At 39.5% G+C, this 19371-nt stretch overlaps 1 protein-coding gene across 2 annotated transcripts in view; it reads left to right on the top strand.

Annotated features, from left to right (window-relative positions):
• DROSHA (drosha ribonuclease III) overlaps positions 1-19371 on the top strand; it is a 187997-nt gene that overhangs the window by 75316 nt on the left and 93310 nt on the right. The window contains exon 17 of one of the 2 annotated variants that reach the window (XM_075212934.1): positions 4893-5000. The exons of the other annotated variant lie outside the window; for it this stretch is intronic. Within the exon in view, the coding sequence (XP_075069035.1) occupies positions 4893-5000 (108 nt within the window). The remainder of the gene's footprint in view (positions 1-4892; positions 5001-19371) is intronic. 2 annotated transcript variants of the gene reach the window in all.

The raw sequence follows: 19371 nt of genomic DNA, 5'->3' as shown, positions 1-19371 counted from the left end.
AAAAATATATCTTGTAAAGAATGACTCCCGTATTTATTTATTTAGACTTCTTTCGTAACATGTATTGAGAGAAAAGGCTGCTTCAATATTAAGGTCTATTAATTTCACTTTAGAGGTACAACATTAACCTCATTGCTCATACAAATGCTATTTTTTCCCCATGATCTTTAAGATTTTTAAAGGTAGATGGCAAAGTTATATATCAGAGATTGAAAGCTGTTACTAGAAGGACTTATTTTGTATATTGGAGTATTTTTTTGTCTGCAGGTTTAGAATGACTGGCTACTTCAGCTAAGGCAGTCAGTAAGTAATACTGAGAACATAAAAATATTGAGTGGCATTTCTGCAATGTTAAGAGATCAACACCATCAAGCACTGATCGTACTGTTGTCTTGTAACTAACATGATCGAAAGTAAAATACACTGCCGTCCCATACTTTAGTGGATGACCTCCCTAATGGACCAACAATAATTGTTGGCCTGTAGCTGATTTGTGGATTTTTTTCAGAGTCTTCAAAGCTCTGGAAAGTTAAGGTTGCTTGGCTAATGAACATGCAAAAACTTTAAAGCACATAGTGTGTTTTTTTAGAGCATACTTTTGCCTTGACAGTTGGATAGCATAACTTGGTTGGTAGATCTAGCGTGCTGTTTGGCAAGGGCAGATCTCTGAGTGCTATGTATATTCAACATTAATTCTCCAAAAGCAATCCTTTAGTGCCTTTCATACACTTTACACACAGTAATACGTGACTCTGGGGGAATTTGAGTTTGTAGTAGCAACCTGGAGATTGAGCAGCATGCTGAAAATTTCTTCTTGGGTTGACAATAAATCTTCTGGGCCTGTGGATTTGACGAACAGAAGAGGGAATTGTAGCCATCCTTTATTTAAATTCTTCTGTCCTCCATTTGATTTCAAATGCTTGGTGACCTGTTTTAACATCCAACTTGCGTTCATTAAGGACTTTCCCACCACAGTTGTTTCCAAGTTCTATTTGGCAATTAAAAATCTGACATGGCTTCTTGTGACTGCCAGGTCTGATATCTCTGGTTCTTACTTTGATAAAGTATTACATGTGGAGATTTCTTGTCCACTCCTCCTGAGTGATAGTGGAAGTTGATACCAATACTGTAAAAATTCAGGTAAGTATTGTATATGTCGATTTCTTTAAAAATTAATACGGACTGTTGTGAAGAATATAGGTTCACATAAGTCAGGTATGTGTCGTTTCTTGTTTAATTTTTGTGTAAGGTGGTTTTGCTTTAAGCTCAGCAACATATCTTCACAACTCTATTGTAATCTATGGGAATTTAATTTACTTTTAATGGAATACATATTTAAATGTGTTTGTGAGCAAAAGACAAGTCACAGTAGTGCCTCAAACCTGTTCCTATTGTGTACACACTCATAATTGGATAGAAAATAAAAAAATAGATATTTACTAGAATTATAAAATATGTATAAGTATACGTAATACTTATGATCATATACTAATTACTAATATTTCTAGCCATTACCTTTTAAAACAGAATGAGTGAGACGTATGATATATAGGAGTATGGTGCTTCTCATCAGGCCTGCCTCATGCGGCGAAAGTTATTATTTATTTTTATTTACTTCAGTTAACTTCATCACCACTGATATGGCCAGCAGCATCCACACAGCTTTATGGCCATGGGGTGCTCCAGGGGTGGGCTGTTCAGGTACAGTTTTGGTGTCTCCCCCTTCCATCCCTGCTCTCTATCAGGTACTGCTTCCCGGTGGGTCATGGTCACTGCCAGCGCAGCTAGTGACCAGGAGACCCACACTACCATCACGCCATCAGGTGCTGCGGTGTCACACTGCACACCCGATGCGCAGCTACAGGTAAATGAACTATCCTCTTCATATTGGAAGCACACATTCTGCTGTTGGGAAGGCCACAGAGGGGAGCCCACAGTCATGGTAAGCTTCCAGTGTAAGTGCTGTAAATTCACCGAGTGAGTCATTGCATCTGAGGCCTGTCAGCCTAATGAACCAATTTGACCCAAACTCTAGCAAGGTCAGTCCAGAGCCTTGTTGATGATTCGTTTTCTTTAGAGATGATTCTACATTACACCTTCTCAGGGTGCAGAGTCAGAATTCTCCTCTCAGGAGTAGGATGAGGTGACAGTGGACTTTGTGGAAGTCGTATAATTGGATGAACGAAAGTATATTGGTTGATATTATTTTATTGGTTGATTGCACTCATTATGCCACGCTACACGTGGCATATTGCGATCGCACTGTAAAATACGCACGTACACACTCGCATTACAACATTTAGTTATTTATGTAATTCATATTCATATTGGTTCCGTTACACAGTCATTTATGAGCAGATAGTATTTAGTTTATTATTAGTTTATATAATAATGATTATATGTACACTTCAGTGTTATTTAAGGTTCAGGTTATAAGAAAGGTGTCATGTCTAGTATCATGTTAAACCCCTTTTCACCAGCAGCTGTCGGGTGCATTCGGCGAAGAGATCACACATTGCATACTCTAGTTATTGATGTTAGGGAATAAACCTTTAATATGATACTGACCATAAAATGCTAATAGACTAATTGTAACTGGAGAGTCAGGCGGAAGAACAGAGCTCATCCCCTGGAGAGATGACCCCCACCTTTGGATTCCTTAGATTGAACCAGGCTATGACCTGTTTACCCTGATGTCTGGACCTATAGAGCAAGCCACGTCATCTCTATTGTTCACTCTGTAACACTGACTGTATATATAATCATAGCTGCACCCCCACTAGCCTCAGTCTACTCTGATCACAGTATTCAAGGGTGAATTACTGTTCACTGGTGCCCGTGGTTAGCGCAGCGCTATGTATGTATCTTTTGGTATTGACTGTACTGTACGGTATCTTAATATAATCATGTATTGAACTGTTAAACGTTGCATCTGCTAAAATAAATCACTTTGTGCGTTAGAAACACAATACAATCGCTTGGGCAATGCTTATTTGAAAACAATAGAATTACTTTAATAGCTTGGACAATGAGGATTCCTCATACTTGGAGGAGGATACCAGTAGATGGCAGGATGTGGATGATTTGGTACAGGCTTTGCTGCAAGCACTAAACATTCAAGACGGTGTGGAGTCAAACAATACACTTTTTAAAAGGAGGATTAATATTTATTTCCTTCCCTTTTTATCCTAGTTAGGACTGACTAGTGAAGCGTGGGCAAAACCAAAACACAGGTTTCAGCTATCGCACAGATTTTTTTTTTAATCTTTTCCCTAGTGTGGATATGGATAATTGAAAATTGCCATCCAAGATGGATGCTCCTATAACAATATTGTCCAAGACTACTAAATTTCCTATTCCAGTTGCTGCAGCAAGGATAGTAAATTTAATGCCAACCTTAAGTCAATATAGGTTGCAGCTGGGGTCTCTATCAAACCCATTTTCAGCCTCTGGATGGGGAGTGAAAGGCATCAATGTAGGGTTCAATGGAGTTAGAATTCAGCAGGAGTTCAGTGCACCGTACCCTCTAAATTAAGGTTTGGAAGGCGGACATGGAACAGACAGCGTGTATCATGTCTCAGGGCAGAACATCATGTTCCAGTGATCTTGGCCATATTCTTTCATGGGGTGGAGAGCTGGGATGACAATTACCTTAGCTGGAATATTATCCACCCGTGAGAAAGGTTCCTTCATACAGAGGTGTTTGCTCTAATGGTAAGATGCTGGGGTCAGCTGGAGGTAGACCTCATGACATCCCATCTGAATGTCAAGGTCCTCAGTTCTGTGCAAAGTCCAGGGTTCCTAGAGATCGGTACACGGATGCAATGATCCCGTTGAAATTTCTTCTAGTGTACCTGTTTACGTCGATCCCCATTCTCCTGTGGGTGTTAAGCTGAAAAGAGATCAGATGATCGCCATCCAATCTCACTTAGAATCAGTTGATCTTATGTCACCCGGAAAGTGATGTTTCTACTGCCCATTTCTTTGGTTTGACGTGTGTGAATTGGAGGCTCTGTGTTGTAACCCCCCCTATTTCTAGTTTTTCACTCTGACTCTAGCTTGCTTCAAGAAAATTGCTATGTGTTAAGTAGACTGCAGTTAGGCTTTTACCTTATTTATTCAGTAAAAAATTTAAAGTGGATAAGTTCCAAAATACATTATACCTAGGGCAGAGCCCATGGTGCTTTGCTTTTTTTATTATTATTATTATTTTATTATTATTATTATTATTATTATTATTATTATTATTATTATTATTATTATTATTTTTTATATTTTTTTAAACACTTAACGGTGTTTTCTCAAAAGTTTTTAACAGATCCGTGTCAACTTTCTGATCCAGAAAATGCATTCTTCTAAAGTGAGGACATACTCAGTCACCAACATAAAAGTGAATGCGGAATGCTGTTCTACTGGGCAGCACGGTGGCTTAGTGGTTAGCACTTCTGCCTCCACTGGGGTCATGAGTTTGATTCTCGACCATGGCCTTAGCTGTGTGGAGTTTGTATGTTCTCCCTGTATCTGTGTGGGTTTCCTCCGGGTGCTCCTGTTTCCTTCCACACTCCAAAAACATAGCAGTAGGTGAATTGGCTGCTATCAAATTGACCTTAGTCTATGTTCCTGTCTGTCTGTGTGTTAGGGAATTTAGACTGTAAGTTCCAGTGGAGCAGGGATTGATTTTTATATACCGGTGTGTGTGTGTGTGTGTGTGTGTGTGTGTGTGTGTATATGTGTGTATATATATATATATATATATATATATATATATATATATATATATATCTATATCCATTACTGACTGGCATCTAGGGGAAGTTTTAGTAATCTGAATTAATAATATTTTCAACTGCAGTTATTTTCATATCATCTTTTATTTATTTTTTCACTTTCAGCATGCAATGATGTTGCCGGTGCTGACCCATCACATTCGCTATCATAAGTGCCTGATGCATTTAGATGTATTAATTGGATATGTGTTTAAGGAGCGCTGCTTGCTGCAGGTGAGTAGATATAAAAAAAAAAAAATCACATTTGTATATTGTTGTTGTTAAATTTGTTATACCTGTTACATTTAAGTAGTCTCTAAAAATATTTCTAATAATACTTTGTTTTTTGTGTTATATTTTGCACACAATCTTATCACATTGCAATTTTGATATAGAAGAAAACCTAGAGCATTGTCTTTGTTAATATTGTATTTCTACAATTTTGTTTGTTTTTTGTTTATTTTATTATTACAGCACTTGACTTGAGCTAAGAGCAGGTTACAGCTAATACTAAAACATAGAAGTACTGCTAAGTGGCATTGTCAAGTATGCATTTGAATAGACAAAGCATGTAAAAGAAAAACATGTAAAGCCATCATTTAAAATTAATATATATATTAAAGGCTGCAAATTACGGAGTATACATGTACACATATATACTTTCTAATATACATGAAATAACTGGACTGCAGCAGATTGCTATGTTAGGATGGAGGTGCTTCTCTATCTAAGTTGGCAGAAATTGAGTGACATCTTTACATACTTCCTATGTGTAGATATACTTTGTACATTGCTGGAGTTATACAGAAGGGCAGGACCAGTAATGTCAAGTTAATTAAAATGACTGCAATTTCAGCTAATTAATATGTATGAGATCTCATCAGGACTCTTTTGTGGGAGGTGCTACAGCTGCCTTCACTGTTGTGTACTTTTACTTTTTGACAGCTAGAGTGAAAAATCACTGTAACACTTGTCAGCGTGTCTTACCCTCATGGTTACATGTTTAGGAAGATTGAAAAAAGACGAATTGATCATGTTTAACTTTTCATAAATTATAATTGTGTTGATCCAGAGAAAGGCAAAAAGAAATTCCCAGTTTAACAACTGCCAATTTAGTCTCACAGGGTAAACCATTTCCTTCCTGTCCCCAAAACTGATAATTCAGAAGATAGCCCCCAGGGGAGGAGAGATGGGGAAGATGTGAGCATAGCACAGAAGGGGAGTGAAGGACGCATAACAAAGCAAGAGAAGAGGAGAGATGGGGGTGGGGTGACCATGCTTATTCACACATCAAGGAGCGGTGGCCCAGGTACAGGAATTCTATGCGTTCCTAGGAGAGACAGGTCAAAACATTTGGACAAATCCCCTCTATGAAACACTCACATCTCGGCTACGGGCCTCGCTAATTCCCGCAATCCCTCATGCTCTGTTTTGTTGCCCTGTATTCCCGTTCACCGGCCTGGCACCTTCTGTTGCTCTTCCTAACAGTCGTTTTCTTCTCCTCCTTGAGGCTCTCCCTCTCCGGCCAATTGACACAGCAAGCTCACAGGCTGTACCCTCCATCCTCTTAGAGTACACGTCAGTGCGCTTTATTATTCTCAGCAGAAACAGTCACCTGACATTGGTACGCCCTCTGGATTCTGTGCAGCACATGACCTGCCTGCTAGCTCATCGTCCTGCTCTATAGAAATAATTTGACCCCATTGTGTAGTATGTGGGCTTTGCCTAATTATATGATTTTCTCACTCTAGAGCATGAACTATATAAGAAACCGATTAACTACACATTTTATGATCCAAATAAAACTGCATAGCTTAGTCACTTTTTTACTTTACTGCATTGTTGACAACATTTTTAAATTAGTTTCCACTTGATGCTTAGGAAGTGTGTCTCAGCATATTATATGTGTCACAGTAATTGACGGACAACCTGGCATACTTCAAGGGTAGCAATGGCTATCCTTCACCCTTCAAAAGGGCAGCAACTTACCCTTAATTATAAGAAATAACCCCCCAAATAATCTCTGCTCCCCCGTTCCTTATTCTAAAAATCCCCCCACATGCCACTGCCTTGCTCTAAAATTCCACCACATGCCACCCGGACCTCCCACTTGCCACAAAATGCCCCCCACATGCCTTTATTTAGGTCCCCCATGTATCCCAAAAATCTCCCACATGTCACTCAGACCTCCACATATGCCAACCAGAACTCCCGACCTACAGGAAACATTTCCTAATAATTCTTTATTGCAATATAATTAATTTCATCCTTCTTTTAACCGTTTCCCAATTGTATTCATCTGGATTAAATCTCTTTGTACAGAGCAATGTTGTGTCAAGAGCAGGAATACATATCAATCAGTGCTTTTGGAATTCCCTCCTCACACAATAAAACTTTCCTATTGTCTTAAAACCTTCAACCTTCTCTGAAAACCCACCACTTCAGACAAGCTTTTATAAAGCACCCTCTTAACCTCTCTAAGTTGCCCTATTACCACGTTTTACATAGTTCACAGAAGACAACAACCCTCTGAGCCCCTGATTAACATTGCTGTGTGACTAGATTCTATAAGCACTGTGACTGGATCACGTATTAATAACTTATGGTATAAATTTATATAAAGGAAATAGCGCAGGGCGCTTATTCATATAGTTCCACATGCACTTATTTTTGATATTGTGTATATTTTGGTAAGGGAAATCGTTATTTCTGAGACCAGGGTAGAAAATTAGTTTTTTCTGTTTTAACCTTTCTAAAGCAAATGCCTATTTCTGATGTATATATCGGATACAATGAGCATTTGTGGATGGAAGCCTTTTGTGTATTGTGATGTGGGAAAATGGCTTGTTTTGGTCTGTGATGTTCTGTGGGAATGTGTATTCTCAAGAAAGACCCCATATGTTAATTGGGTCTTTTGATGTGTGAGGTTCCACTTGCAGGAAGATTTAATTTAAAACGTGTTGCTAGATTTCCTGTGTCTAAAACAAAGATGCAGGACATTACAGCGTTTGTAGAAATTCACAGATAAATGTAAATATTGTTAGATGTGCAATGCATGTAAATCTATGTTTTGGTAAACAGGTTACATCCTGATTCTAAAAATAGCCTGTGTCCAAATCTGTATAAAAAGCATTGTCCTGTACACTGAAACGTATCATTCTGATGTTCCATCTGACCTGACCACTGATACCTTTTAATCAGTGGAACTGTCATTGTCAGGGCACCTGAGCAAAATAAAACATCACTCTCTGCTTCAAGACCCTGCTTGACAACTTCTTTAATATTGCTGTTATTCTGTGAGCTGCAGATTAGACCCTAAATCTAATCCGTTCACCGGCTGATTCTGAGGTTAGACCCAGCTCTCCAGTACCACCGCTCTGCCGCTACCCTGCAGCTCTGGTCAGTGTGATAGGTTAGGGGGGATCCATCCACAGCAACCCTGATCCATAGTAAGAGGTCCGGAGTTACCAGCCCAAGTGTACCACACAGGAGTACAGTGACAGATACCCAGAAGGAATGTGGTTATGAGCGCCATAAAGTAGCTCAGTAGTGGCAGCATTGTAAGCCCCTCCTACTGCGGAAAGAGGGTACATTTGGGATAACGTAAGGGAACGGTTGCAAAGTAAGCCCAGTCGGTTCCCAGCAACAACAGACAGGGTGGCATAGGCGGTCCATCCTGTCACAAACACTTTTTACTGTTGCAATCTGGCTTGACCAATATGGAATATGTAGCACTTAGCATCATGTATCAAACTCTCATTGTACCATAGATTGTAAACTTGCTAGTAGGTCCCTCTTATCTATCTGTCTGTCTGTATTATCCAGTATTGTTTTATTAATGTTTGTTCTCAATTGCAAATTGTTACGCAATTTACTTGGCTATATAAATAAATAATGATGATCTGTTAATTTCCCTTGATCAACTCCATAATATCCTTCACTGATTAAAACTAAATATAGCGTTTCTTGTAAGAAAGTTCCAATCTAAACTCTCGTAGTATATTTGCATTACCTTTCTTGTAAGGAACTCCTACACCACCCTTACAATAAAGAACCACTTTCTATGCTACTGAAATCATCTTTCTTCTTTTTGCAGTTGATTGCACCTTGTCCTCTAAATGGGATTTTGTACCACATATGCTTTCCACCAATCTTGTGGTACTGACCCAGTTAGGAGGTGTAAGTAGTTTCCCCACATGCTTGAACTGTCTCTGGTTTGCTCTAACTCCCTAACTAAGTTCCTCAATAAATTAACAGTTCTCTCCTGCCTAAAATAGTATTTTAGACCTGTAGGGCTAGATTTACTAAACTGCGGGTTTGAAAAAGTGGAGATGTTTCCTATAGCAACCAATCAGATTCTAGCTGTCATTTTGTAGAATGTACTAAATAAATGATAGCTAGAATCTGATTGGTTGCTATAGGCAACATCTCCACTTTTTCAAACCCGCAGTTTAGTAAATATACCCCGTAGTGTGTACTGGTGAAATAGGCGTTTCATTTTAATCTGGTCAGTTAGGACCTATTAATAATTGTGGTTATGAGCTTGTAGCTACTTTATAATTGTTCGTAGTAATGTGGTGAAAGTGGTATCTTAAAGGGTGTGCTCTATAAATGATACCACCACATTTTACTTAACCTTTAGAGCTTTAACTAAACTCCCTTTTTGGCCACCAGAGTTCAGCTTTTGTAGGCCACAGAACATTTTTCTAATAATTATTAGTATAATTAGTATAATAGGAGGACATGTTCTTAAAAAAACAGGCATTCCTATGTGTGTGTATGTCACTCACCGGACTGTGAGTGCTTCTTCCCGGACATTTAGGAACCGTGGCCGTCCTCCATCCTGAGGGACTGCGCATGCGCAGCCCTTTCCAAACCTTCAGTGTATGTTCCTTTAACTTAATTGGCAGATCAGGCAACCTCCCTATATTAAGCACCTGTGGTCAACACCACGTTGCCTGATCTTGGAGTCTCATTCCCCATGAGTCTCTGAAGGTGTTCCTGTGTTTCCTCGTTTATTCAGCCCAGCTGATTCCTGTGGTTTCCAAACCACTTCTACCTCTGTGGTTTCCAAACCACTTCTACTACTGTGGTTCCCATACCACTTCTACCATCTTCTGTATCATCGTGACTGTGAGCTGATTCCTATCCGCTGCCTCCGTGCACTACAGTCTTCTAACCACTTCAACTCTACCTTGTATCATTGGGACTGTTAGCTGATGCCTATCCGCTGCCTCCGTGCACTACAGTCTTTCATTCACATCCACTCACCTGTTCCTGATTGTGACTGCCAGCTGATTCCTATCCGCTGCCTCCGTGCACTACAGGCTTCAACCTGCAACTCGTCTGTGTTTCATCATCGTGACTGCTAGCTGATTCCTATCCGCTGCCTCCGTGCACTACAGTCTTCAACCTGCAACTCGTCTGTGTTTCATCATCGTGACTGCTAGCTGATTCCTATCCGCTGCCTCCGTGCACTACAGTCTTCAACCTGCAACCCGTCTGTGTTTCATCGTGACTGTTTAGCTGATTCCTATCCGCCGCCTCTGTGCGCTTCAGTCTTCAGCCCTTGTCAACTCTCCCGTGTTTCCTTGAGTCTGCTGCCACTATTGCTACCCGCTACTCTCCGTGATCAACTGTTCCAGTTCAACTCTGCTCTGGTGTCCCATCGTTACTGCACCTGCTGGTTGCTATTGGCTACCTCCGTGTTCCCGCAGAGACCCGCTGCTGTTACTTCTCAGCGCTACGCATCCATCTACTGCTGATCCGCTCTCCACGCCTTCCTGGGTTCCCTGCTGGTCTACCTACCTGTGCGCTGCACCTGCTAGACCACCGCTTCACCCATCCAGGGACTTTGCATCCTGCCGGCCTCCTGCCGTTCAGGTATCTCTGCACTTCTGTCTGACTGCCTTCTCCTGAACCACGGTATGCATACTTCCCATTGACTGTGCTGTGTATTGCATACCTTGCTGGACTGTGTTGGTTCTCCTCTGGAGTGTACTATCCGCTGAGTCTATTGCCATCATTGACTGTGTTATCTCATGCTGGATTACTTCAAGAGACTTTCTATATTGGCAGTGTTGTTCAGTCATTTATACATTTATATTGTGCATATTACTGTGGATCAAAGTCAAGGTGCCCGTGTATATATTGTGTTGCAGTCTCTCCCCGTGCACCTCCTCACATATATATTCAGTGGTACAACTTGCTAGTGGCAGACCACTGACCCCTGTTTCCAGTTTCACCTGCTCCAGTATCCTCTCACATAGCAGTGGTACAACTTGCTAACGCAGACCACTGACTCCCCGGATACCTCCACTTGGATTCCATTCCTTCACTCAGACAGCGGTACAACTTGCTATCCGCAGACCGCTGACTCTCATCACCTCCTCGTTTCTGTTGGACATTCCTCCTCACTATAGCAGTGGTACAACTTGCTACCGCAGACCACTGACTACCTTCACGTGTCCTTTGTCCATACAGTTCCTCGTGTATTACTACCTCCATATTGCCAGTGCTGCTAGTCATAGACTTTCCTGAGCATCTCATCATCTGCTATTTCCTGTTCCGTGATCACCCTGCTACCAGAGTACCATTTTACCACCTATACTGCTCTGGTAAGCCTATCACCTGGTGATCCCTGGGTAAAGACTCCTAGTGCCCGTGACAGTGTATTTGTCAAAAAATTTTGTTCCACCTGGATTATCAGAATGCACTATATTAAAATTACAGCAAGTGGAGGTCACTGTTACTGGCATCAGTTCTAATTGATCTTCTGGAGACTACTGTGTTTTCACTGTGAGTCCTCATGCACGCTTAACTGTATATTAATTCTTACTGGTAGATTTCTTTCTCAATCAGTGCTTCCTTTCCTGTTCCTGTCCCACTTATCTCCTCGTCCGTGCAACATTAAATTGTCTGAATATTTTACACAACGCATGAGCCATCATATTATTTTTTTTCTACATCTAGTGCAGTGCTTGCTATTTCTCATGATACCGGTTTTACATCATAATCTCACTTTCTTACTGTTTGCACAAAATACTCTCTTATGTTGTTTTGCTACTATTCAGTGACATGCCCAACACAGATTAATCCATTTCCTGGCCAAAACTGTGTTACAGAACATTAATCCTCCATACTGAGAAAGCAATGAGTAAATCGTTCACTGTCAGTGGACCTGCAAGGAACAAATAAACCCTTTCCCACTTCAAAAAAAGATTCAATCCCATTTCTTGCAGACAAGTTTGCATTGCATAGATGCACCTGTTCATTTTCAAATATAAAATAACTATTAACCCCTTAGATATGTGAGAAGTTATTAACCCGTGCCTTGAAAGTACACTATTATGTTTTAGCAGCTGTTTGACTGTGTTTGTTTTATGTCATTACTGATGTGTGTAAAACAGTGATTGCTAAATGCATTGTGCAAAACTGTCACCAAAGAAAAAAATTCTGTTTGCGTGGCACTAGGCATGCATGTCAGCTTCATGGAGTGGGCCAGAAGTTTAATATGCAAAGGTTGTGTGTATAAAAAAAAAATAAAAAAATGCCGTTGTTTCTCAAGGCTCAGTACTACATATTGCCACAAATGCTGTCAATATCACCAAATTAGCCTATTATAACTGCATCTATGGCCCCAAAAATAATTTTGATTGATCAAATTAATTTCACCATTTATTTATATAGCACCACTGATTCCGCAGCTCTGTACAGAGAACTCATTCACATTAGTCCCTGCCCCATTGGAGCTTACAGTCTAAATTCCCTAACACAGACAGACAGACAGAAACAGAGACTAGGGCCAATTTTTTAGAGCAGCCAATTAACCTACCAGTATGTTTTTGGAGTGTGGGAGGAAACCAGAGCCCCCGGAAGAAACCCACGCAAACACGGGGAGAACATACAAACTCCACACAGATAAGGCCATGGTCGGGAATTGAACTCATGACCCCAGTGCTGTGAAACAGAAGTGCTAACCACTGAGCCACCGTCCAGTCAATAGCTGCCCTCTATCTGCCTGTGTGGGCTGCACTAATAGCCCCCAATGTGATTTAGTCACTCACATAATGCAAATTCTGGACAGTAGAAAAGTTACATGATTTATATGAAACATTTCATAAATTCATGATAACTTTATTAGTCATTCATTCAGCTCATTTCTGACAATAAGGTTAGGTTTATATGTGCATGTCTAAATGGTACCCGTTGCTGGGTGTTTGCATGGGAATTTAAATAGCAAACTGAATGCACAGGGATTTAGGCTTTTGGTATGGCTGCCCTTATATATTTCTAAAAATGCAATTTTCAATTTTTACATTTATAAGTTTTGTGGTCCCCACTCTCATACATTTTCCTTAGGACCTGCAATTGTCTCCAGCAGTGCCAACACATAGTAAAATGCCAAAAGCAGTTAATCTTTAATAACTTTTAAAACCAATGCATTAAGGCAGAAAAGTAATTTTTCATTTTCAACTTGAGAGATGAAATACATTTATCTTGTCAAGTCTACAAAATGCTAGACACGTGAGCGAGCGTGCACCAGATTCCATCTGCTGTCTCACACAAGGCTAAGTACTAATCAAATTAACCTATTCCCTGCCACAAGTGTCGTCAGCTCTATTGAATGTATATTTATTTTTTATTTTTTTTAGAAAATCTGTTGATACAAGGATGATTGCTTCAGTTAAAAGCTAAAATAAATAAAACCGAAATGTTACTGCAGTATACCTTCAAAATGTCACAAGCAAAACTAATTCTAACACTAACTGTGGGAGTATTTAAACTAAGGAGCCATCAAATCCAGGATTCAGCCTAATGGAGTTATCATGATTCTGGTTTGATAAAACTAAAGTATTTTTTTCTCTGATAAATGTGCCCCCTGCACATTTAACCTTAGTGTGAGGAGCAACACTTTTATCATTTAGCTTTCTTAATTTCAGTATGCAACTTAACGTTCAGCTCAAATATTCATAATTGTTTGAGGGGTTTGGTATTTTTTATTCAATGTATTTGTGTATTTAATTTAAAGGCACAGTGTCTCTTATCCTTTTGTAATCCTAACACTGGTGTTTTGTTGAATTCTTCCCTAGAAACTTGGAAACATATTCATTGGCAGTTTCTCCTACTCACTTTACCACATTTCTCTCCATACTCCTCCACTCTCTCAAACATCCTTTTTCTGCGTCCCTAATGAATATTTCCTGTTCACTGCTTCCCTCCTTGATAATCTACACCCATGAACTGTTTTTTGTTTCCTGCAACCATCACACTCAACAACCTTCTTAAGCAGCAACAAATGTCACACCCACTAATAATTCTTGCATGTCCTTTTTCTTGTTCTGCTTCTTCTCCTGGCTGCTGACATCTTACTCAACCCTAGGCTCCATTAAATACACACTATCTGCTCATGCTCTTCATTCCACCCCATAACTTTCCATTACCATTGTACTTCCAGTCACTACAAACTTATCCACATATCTTCATTACCCTCTCACCTTTTCTTGTGCACTTTGAAAAGCCAGATGCGTTTGTAACAAACTCCCATCTATCCATGATCTCTTCATTGTAAAATCTCTCAACCTCCTTCCTTGCCATTACAAAAATGTGGCTTTCTCTGACACACTATCCCCTGAAACTCTCTCTTACAGGGGACTCTTCCTTCGTCACACACTTAGACCTGGAAATAGAGAATGTGGTGTAGTAGGCATTCTATGTTTTCTCCATATTACATCTTCTGAGTCTTACCCCAGGAGCCCTCCCTCTCTCTCTCTTTCTTTTGAAGTCTACAATATTCATGTGTTCTCTCTTCTCCACCTTTGTGCTGTTGTCATTTTCCTCTATGCTATCTCAACGTGGATGTCCCAACACTACAAAAGAGCTTATCTTTCCTCCTCCCAGAGTCACCACCTCTCCTCCTTCATCATCAACAATGCCACAATATCCCTCTGTATTACTCATCATATCCTGTCGCTTCCAACTTAAAAATTAAATATTGCCAGAATACGCCATTTTATTTTTGCACAAGATGCTACCAAAACTCTTATCTACTCTCATCATTTCCTGCCTTGACTACTGCAGCCTCCCCCTATCTAGCATTCTCCTCAGCCATCTATCCCCGCTTCAATCATTCTTAAATAGTGTAGAAGGACTGATATTCCTCTCTCGCCACTTGACATTGGCCAAGCCAATTTGAAAATCCCTACACTGGTTTCCTGAGCCCTCCATAAAGCAATTCAAATTGCTCAGCCTTACCTACAATGGTCTTAACAGATCCACCCCCACTTCTCAAATCTCATCTCAAAATGCTCTCCCCCTCGCCCTCTTAGATCTATCTCTGACTTGCGTCTCTGGTAACCACCTGTCACTCATGTGGCGCTTCCCACTTTTTACAACTCCTGATCAGACTCTCCCGCAGCCTTTCAATCTTCAAATGCTTTCTGAAACCCCATCTCTTTATTAGAATTGACCCTACTACCACATATTTTACCCTCACTAATGGCCTTCCCAAGCTCAACTTTGAGACATGTTTGTCCCTTTTGTTTCAGTGGTGCCTTCTTTGAATGAGTTATGACCAGGAGCCTTTTTGCCTTTTGTTTTTTTATCCAGATTTATTTTATCTACCTTGTATGTCACTGTGTCAATGCATGTCCTGTGTTACCCCAATCACTGTAGCACCTTACAAATCAGTAATAACAATACTCATATATCACCATTTTTTTCTTCTTTTTCTACTTGAACAGATTATATATCTTCTAAGTTTGCCCAATGCATAAGGTAGGCGGTTATATAAATAGTGGTATGTTTTGCAAAGAAGCTACTGCACAAAGGAAAATAACCTGGAAATAAAAAGCCTTTTTATTGTACAATTTTAAAGACCATTTATTATATTTTACAGCAGGGGCTTGAAACAGACAGCACCAGACTCCATCTGGCATTTCTGGCAAATGTCACAATGGGGCAGGCAGGTTTCACTACATTATGTCAATAAACTCTTTTGTGGAAATCTCCAATAGGGATATTTGCTTTAAAGTTTATCAGGATACAAACATTCTCTTATCCCCGAATGATAAACTTTAATTTTCAAGGGAACATTGCAGATTTGACATCCCAGCACCATTTTTACAGAACCTCTCCACTGCCTTATTAGCTGCTTACCACTGGCAAACAAAGGAAAAAAATGTTTATCTTGTAAATTGATCTCTGACAGCAAACGCTAAAGTTGTTTTGTTTCTTTTTTTATGGTTGGGGGTTGAAGGGGTTGGTTTGGTATTAAATCTTGTCACTTTTCTGTTTACAGTTGGACAAAAACTAATTTTACAACTGATACAATGATAACAATTGATGTCAATTATTTTATTTTACCATCACCGTCCTAGACCATCCCTGTGAACTCACTAGCAATTCCTGTCTGCCTGCAGGTATCATACAGTATGCCAAGTCTCTTACATTACAATGTTTTATTAATAGAATCCAGCTGGTGAACATGTATTTCATATACCATGAAAAATGAACTGGCAGTACTTAATTTCATAGCTTCCAAAATATCTAAACAAATCCTTCTTGCAACAAAATATTTTTCTCCCTCATTACATGATGCAGAACATACTGAAGTTATTGTGTGAAGTAAATATCCTACACATTCCGCTCTGCATCCTATGCAACTAAATTATTTATGTGTCTGACCCACTAAGATAACAGTACATATATGACTACAGGAATACATTTCTTATGTTGTAAACTTCCGTAATTAACAGAATGCTGGCATTTGATATCATATGGAAATACAATGATACATACATTACATCATTACATCAAAAATATGTGTATACCCGAACATCACAATCATATGTGCTTGTTGAACATGTCCAAAGCCATGTGCATTAATATGGAGTTGGTCTGCCCTTAGCAGCTATAACAGCTTCTACTCTTTTGGGAAGGCTTTTCATCAGATTTCGAAACATAGCTGCGGGGATTCTCCTCCATTCATCCACAAAAGAATTCATAAGATTGGGATCTGATGTAGGTTTGGTTCGCAGTCAGCGTTCCAATTCATCCCCTATGTGTTTGGTGTGGAAGAACTGGACTGGCCTGCACAGAACCCTGATCTTAACCCCATCAAATGCTGGAAATCTTTTTCTTTTTTTTTTTTTTTTTTTTTTCCATGGATCTCGGTTTGTGCATAGAGGTTTTGTCATGCTGCAACAGGAAAGTACTTTCCCCAAACTATTGCCCCAAAGTTGGAAGCACATGATTCTTATAATATCATTGTATGCTATGGCAAGATTTCCCTTCATTGGAACTAAGGGGCCCAGGCCAAACCATGAAAAATATCCCCAGACCATTATTCTTCCTCCACCAAACGTCAAACAGTGGAGAAATTTGACTTCTTGGAAAGGCGACATCCTATGATAACGCCTGGTTGAAAAGTCACTGAGCTAATCAGTACATCCCATTCTACTTCAGGTGTTTCACTATGAAGTTTGCATGGATGTATGCTTGATCTTTTCACCTGTTAGCAATGTGTATGGTTGAAAGGGCCAAACACACTAATCAGAATGGGTGTCCACTTACTTTTGGCCCGAACTATGTACACAATCAGCGCTGCGGAATAGCTAATAATAATAATAACTTACTTTGGTAATCAATATAGTTTTTCCAGTAAATACCAAAGCATTTGTAAAAAGTGAGGGGGTGGGGGGGCAGAATTAAAAAAAAAATTAAATGTATAATGGCAATAATACTAGTTAAAAACACCCAGTTAGCATATTGACAGAGGCATTCAAGAAACCCAATCTAGACTCCATAATTACTCTAGCAGCAAACATTATTTGTGAACGATCAGACATAAAATTTCATTAGTCACATTAATACATAGTCCAAATAATAGTAGTTTCAACCTGTATAGTAGTGTTGGAAAAATGACCAATCTTGTATCGGTTAGTCCTCTTTGGAAACCACTTATCCTCGCATAAAGTTATGTCAGAGTTTCAATTCCAACAAATGCTGTCCTGCTGTTAGATGGTCAGATACTGAAACCGCTTACCCCTATAAGATCAGTCAGTGAGGTCCACTATTACAAATATTGAACACTTACTTATTTGGCTGATAAAATCAAATCATAGCTTCTCTCCCGTTCGGCATGTGAGGAAGAACTGTTGTCCGACCGAGCAGCACAGCAGCTCGCATCCCGATGTCCATTCCAGAATATCCTCCGGATAGCTGCGTTATATTAGTTCTTACTACTGCATAGGTTTTTAGATTGGGTATGAGTCATATGAATCCTCCGTTAATGCATTTTGTTTATTGAAGTTTTGTGATAACATCATGCACATTATAGTACATTTAGTGCATTTTCAGTGTTTCATGTGTTTGATGTGCGGTTAAGTGGACCACAAGTTTTTATTTTAGTTTAATTAAAGTCTTAATGCTGCTTTTCAGATAAAAGAGGGAACTCAAGTTAGGAAAAGTGTTCCGGTAAACCCTTGTAGCTAAAGACTCTGAAAAGCATTCTGCCACTGCTAAACAAGACTCTCTACATATGAACCATTTATTATATTGGTTTTACACAAATAGAAAAACAATGGATCGTGATACAAACTGTTTTTAAAAATGTGTGCTCTTGTAAGTGGTCAAAGTGAAAAGTACAAAGCATGCCTTAACCGTACAAATATATTTCAGTGAAATATATGTAAAAATAAGGTAACTTAAAGAAACTGCAATCACAAAGTTTATTTGTATTAAAGAACAAATAAGTGTGAGGGCTCTTTTGCACATTCAACATTGAAAAAGGAATGTAAGCAATTGGACCTGTACAATCGCCAATGTCCAATCTTCAATATAGATGATTTAAAAGTACATTATGCATATAATTGTGGTGCTACTGTACACTATCTTTCTCATGATGTAACTGTGCATGTGCCGTTAGATGGCATGCGTGAGTGGTAAAGAATAGGTAGATGATTATTTTTTTACTAGCGCACCTTACGGCATACACTTTGCAGTCTATTGCCCTCTGTAAGTAGTCATTTTACACAAAATAGCTTGTGCCATAGCATCCTTACTGACAGCAAGTCTGACGTGCTCAAGAAAAAAATGCCTCACTGTTCATTTACAATATGTTTGCACATTTAGTTATGAATATTCACCGATCAGCCACAATATTAAAACCACTGACAAGTGAAGTGAATAACATTGATTATCTTGTTACAGTGGTACCTCTCAAGGGGTGGGATATATTAGGTAGCAAGTGAACAGTAAGTTCTTCAAGTTTATGTGTTGGAAGCAGGAAACATGAGCAAGCGTAAGGATGTTAACAACTTTGACAAGGGCCAAATTGTGATGGCTAGACGACTGGGTCAGAGCATATCCAAAACGGCAGGTCTTGTGGGTTGTTCCTGGTATGTAGTGATCAGTACCTACCAAAAGTGGTCCAAGAAACAATAACCGTTGAACCTGCAACAGGGTTATGGGCGCTTAAGGCTCATTGATGCACGTGGTGAAAGAAGGCTAGCCCATTGGTCCAGTCCCACAGGAGAGATACTGTAGCACAAATTGCTGAAAAAGTTAATGCTGGCTCTGATATAAAGGTGTCCGAACACACATT

This window comes from Mixophyes fleayi, chromosome 5 (genome assembly GCF_038048845.1).
Source record: "Mixophyes fleayi isolate aMixFle1 chromosome 5, aMixFle1.hap1, whole genome shotgun sequence".
Taxonomy (NCBI): domain Eukaryota; kingdom Metazoa; phylum Chordata; class Amphibia; order Anura; family Limnodynastidae; genus Mixophyes; species Mixophyes fleayi.
Note: the sequence above shows the minus strand (reverse complement) of the source record. Positions and strands in the feature narration are given on the sequence as shown.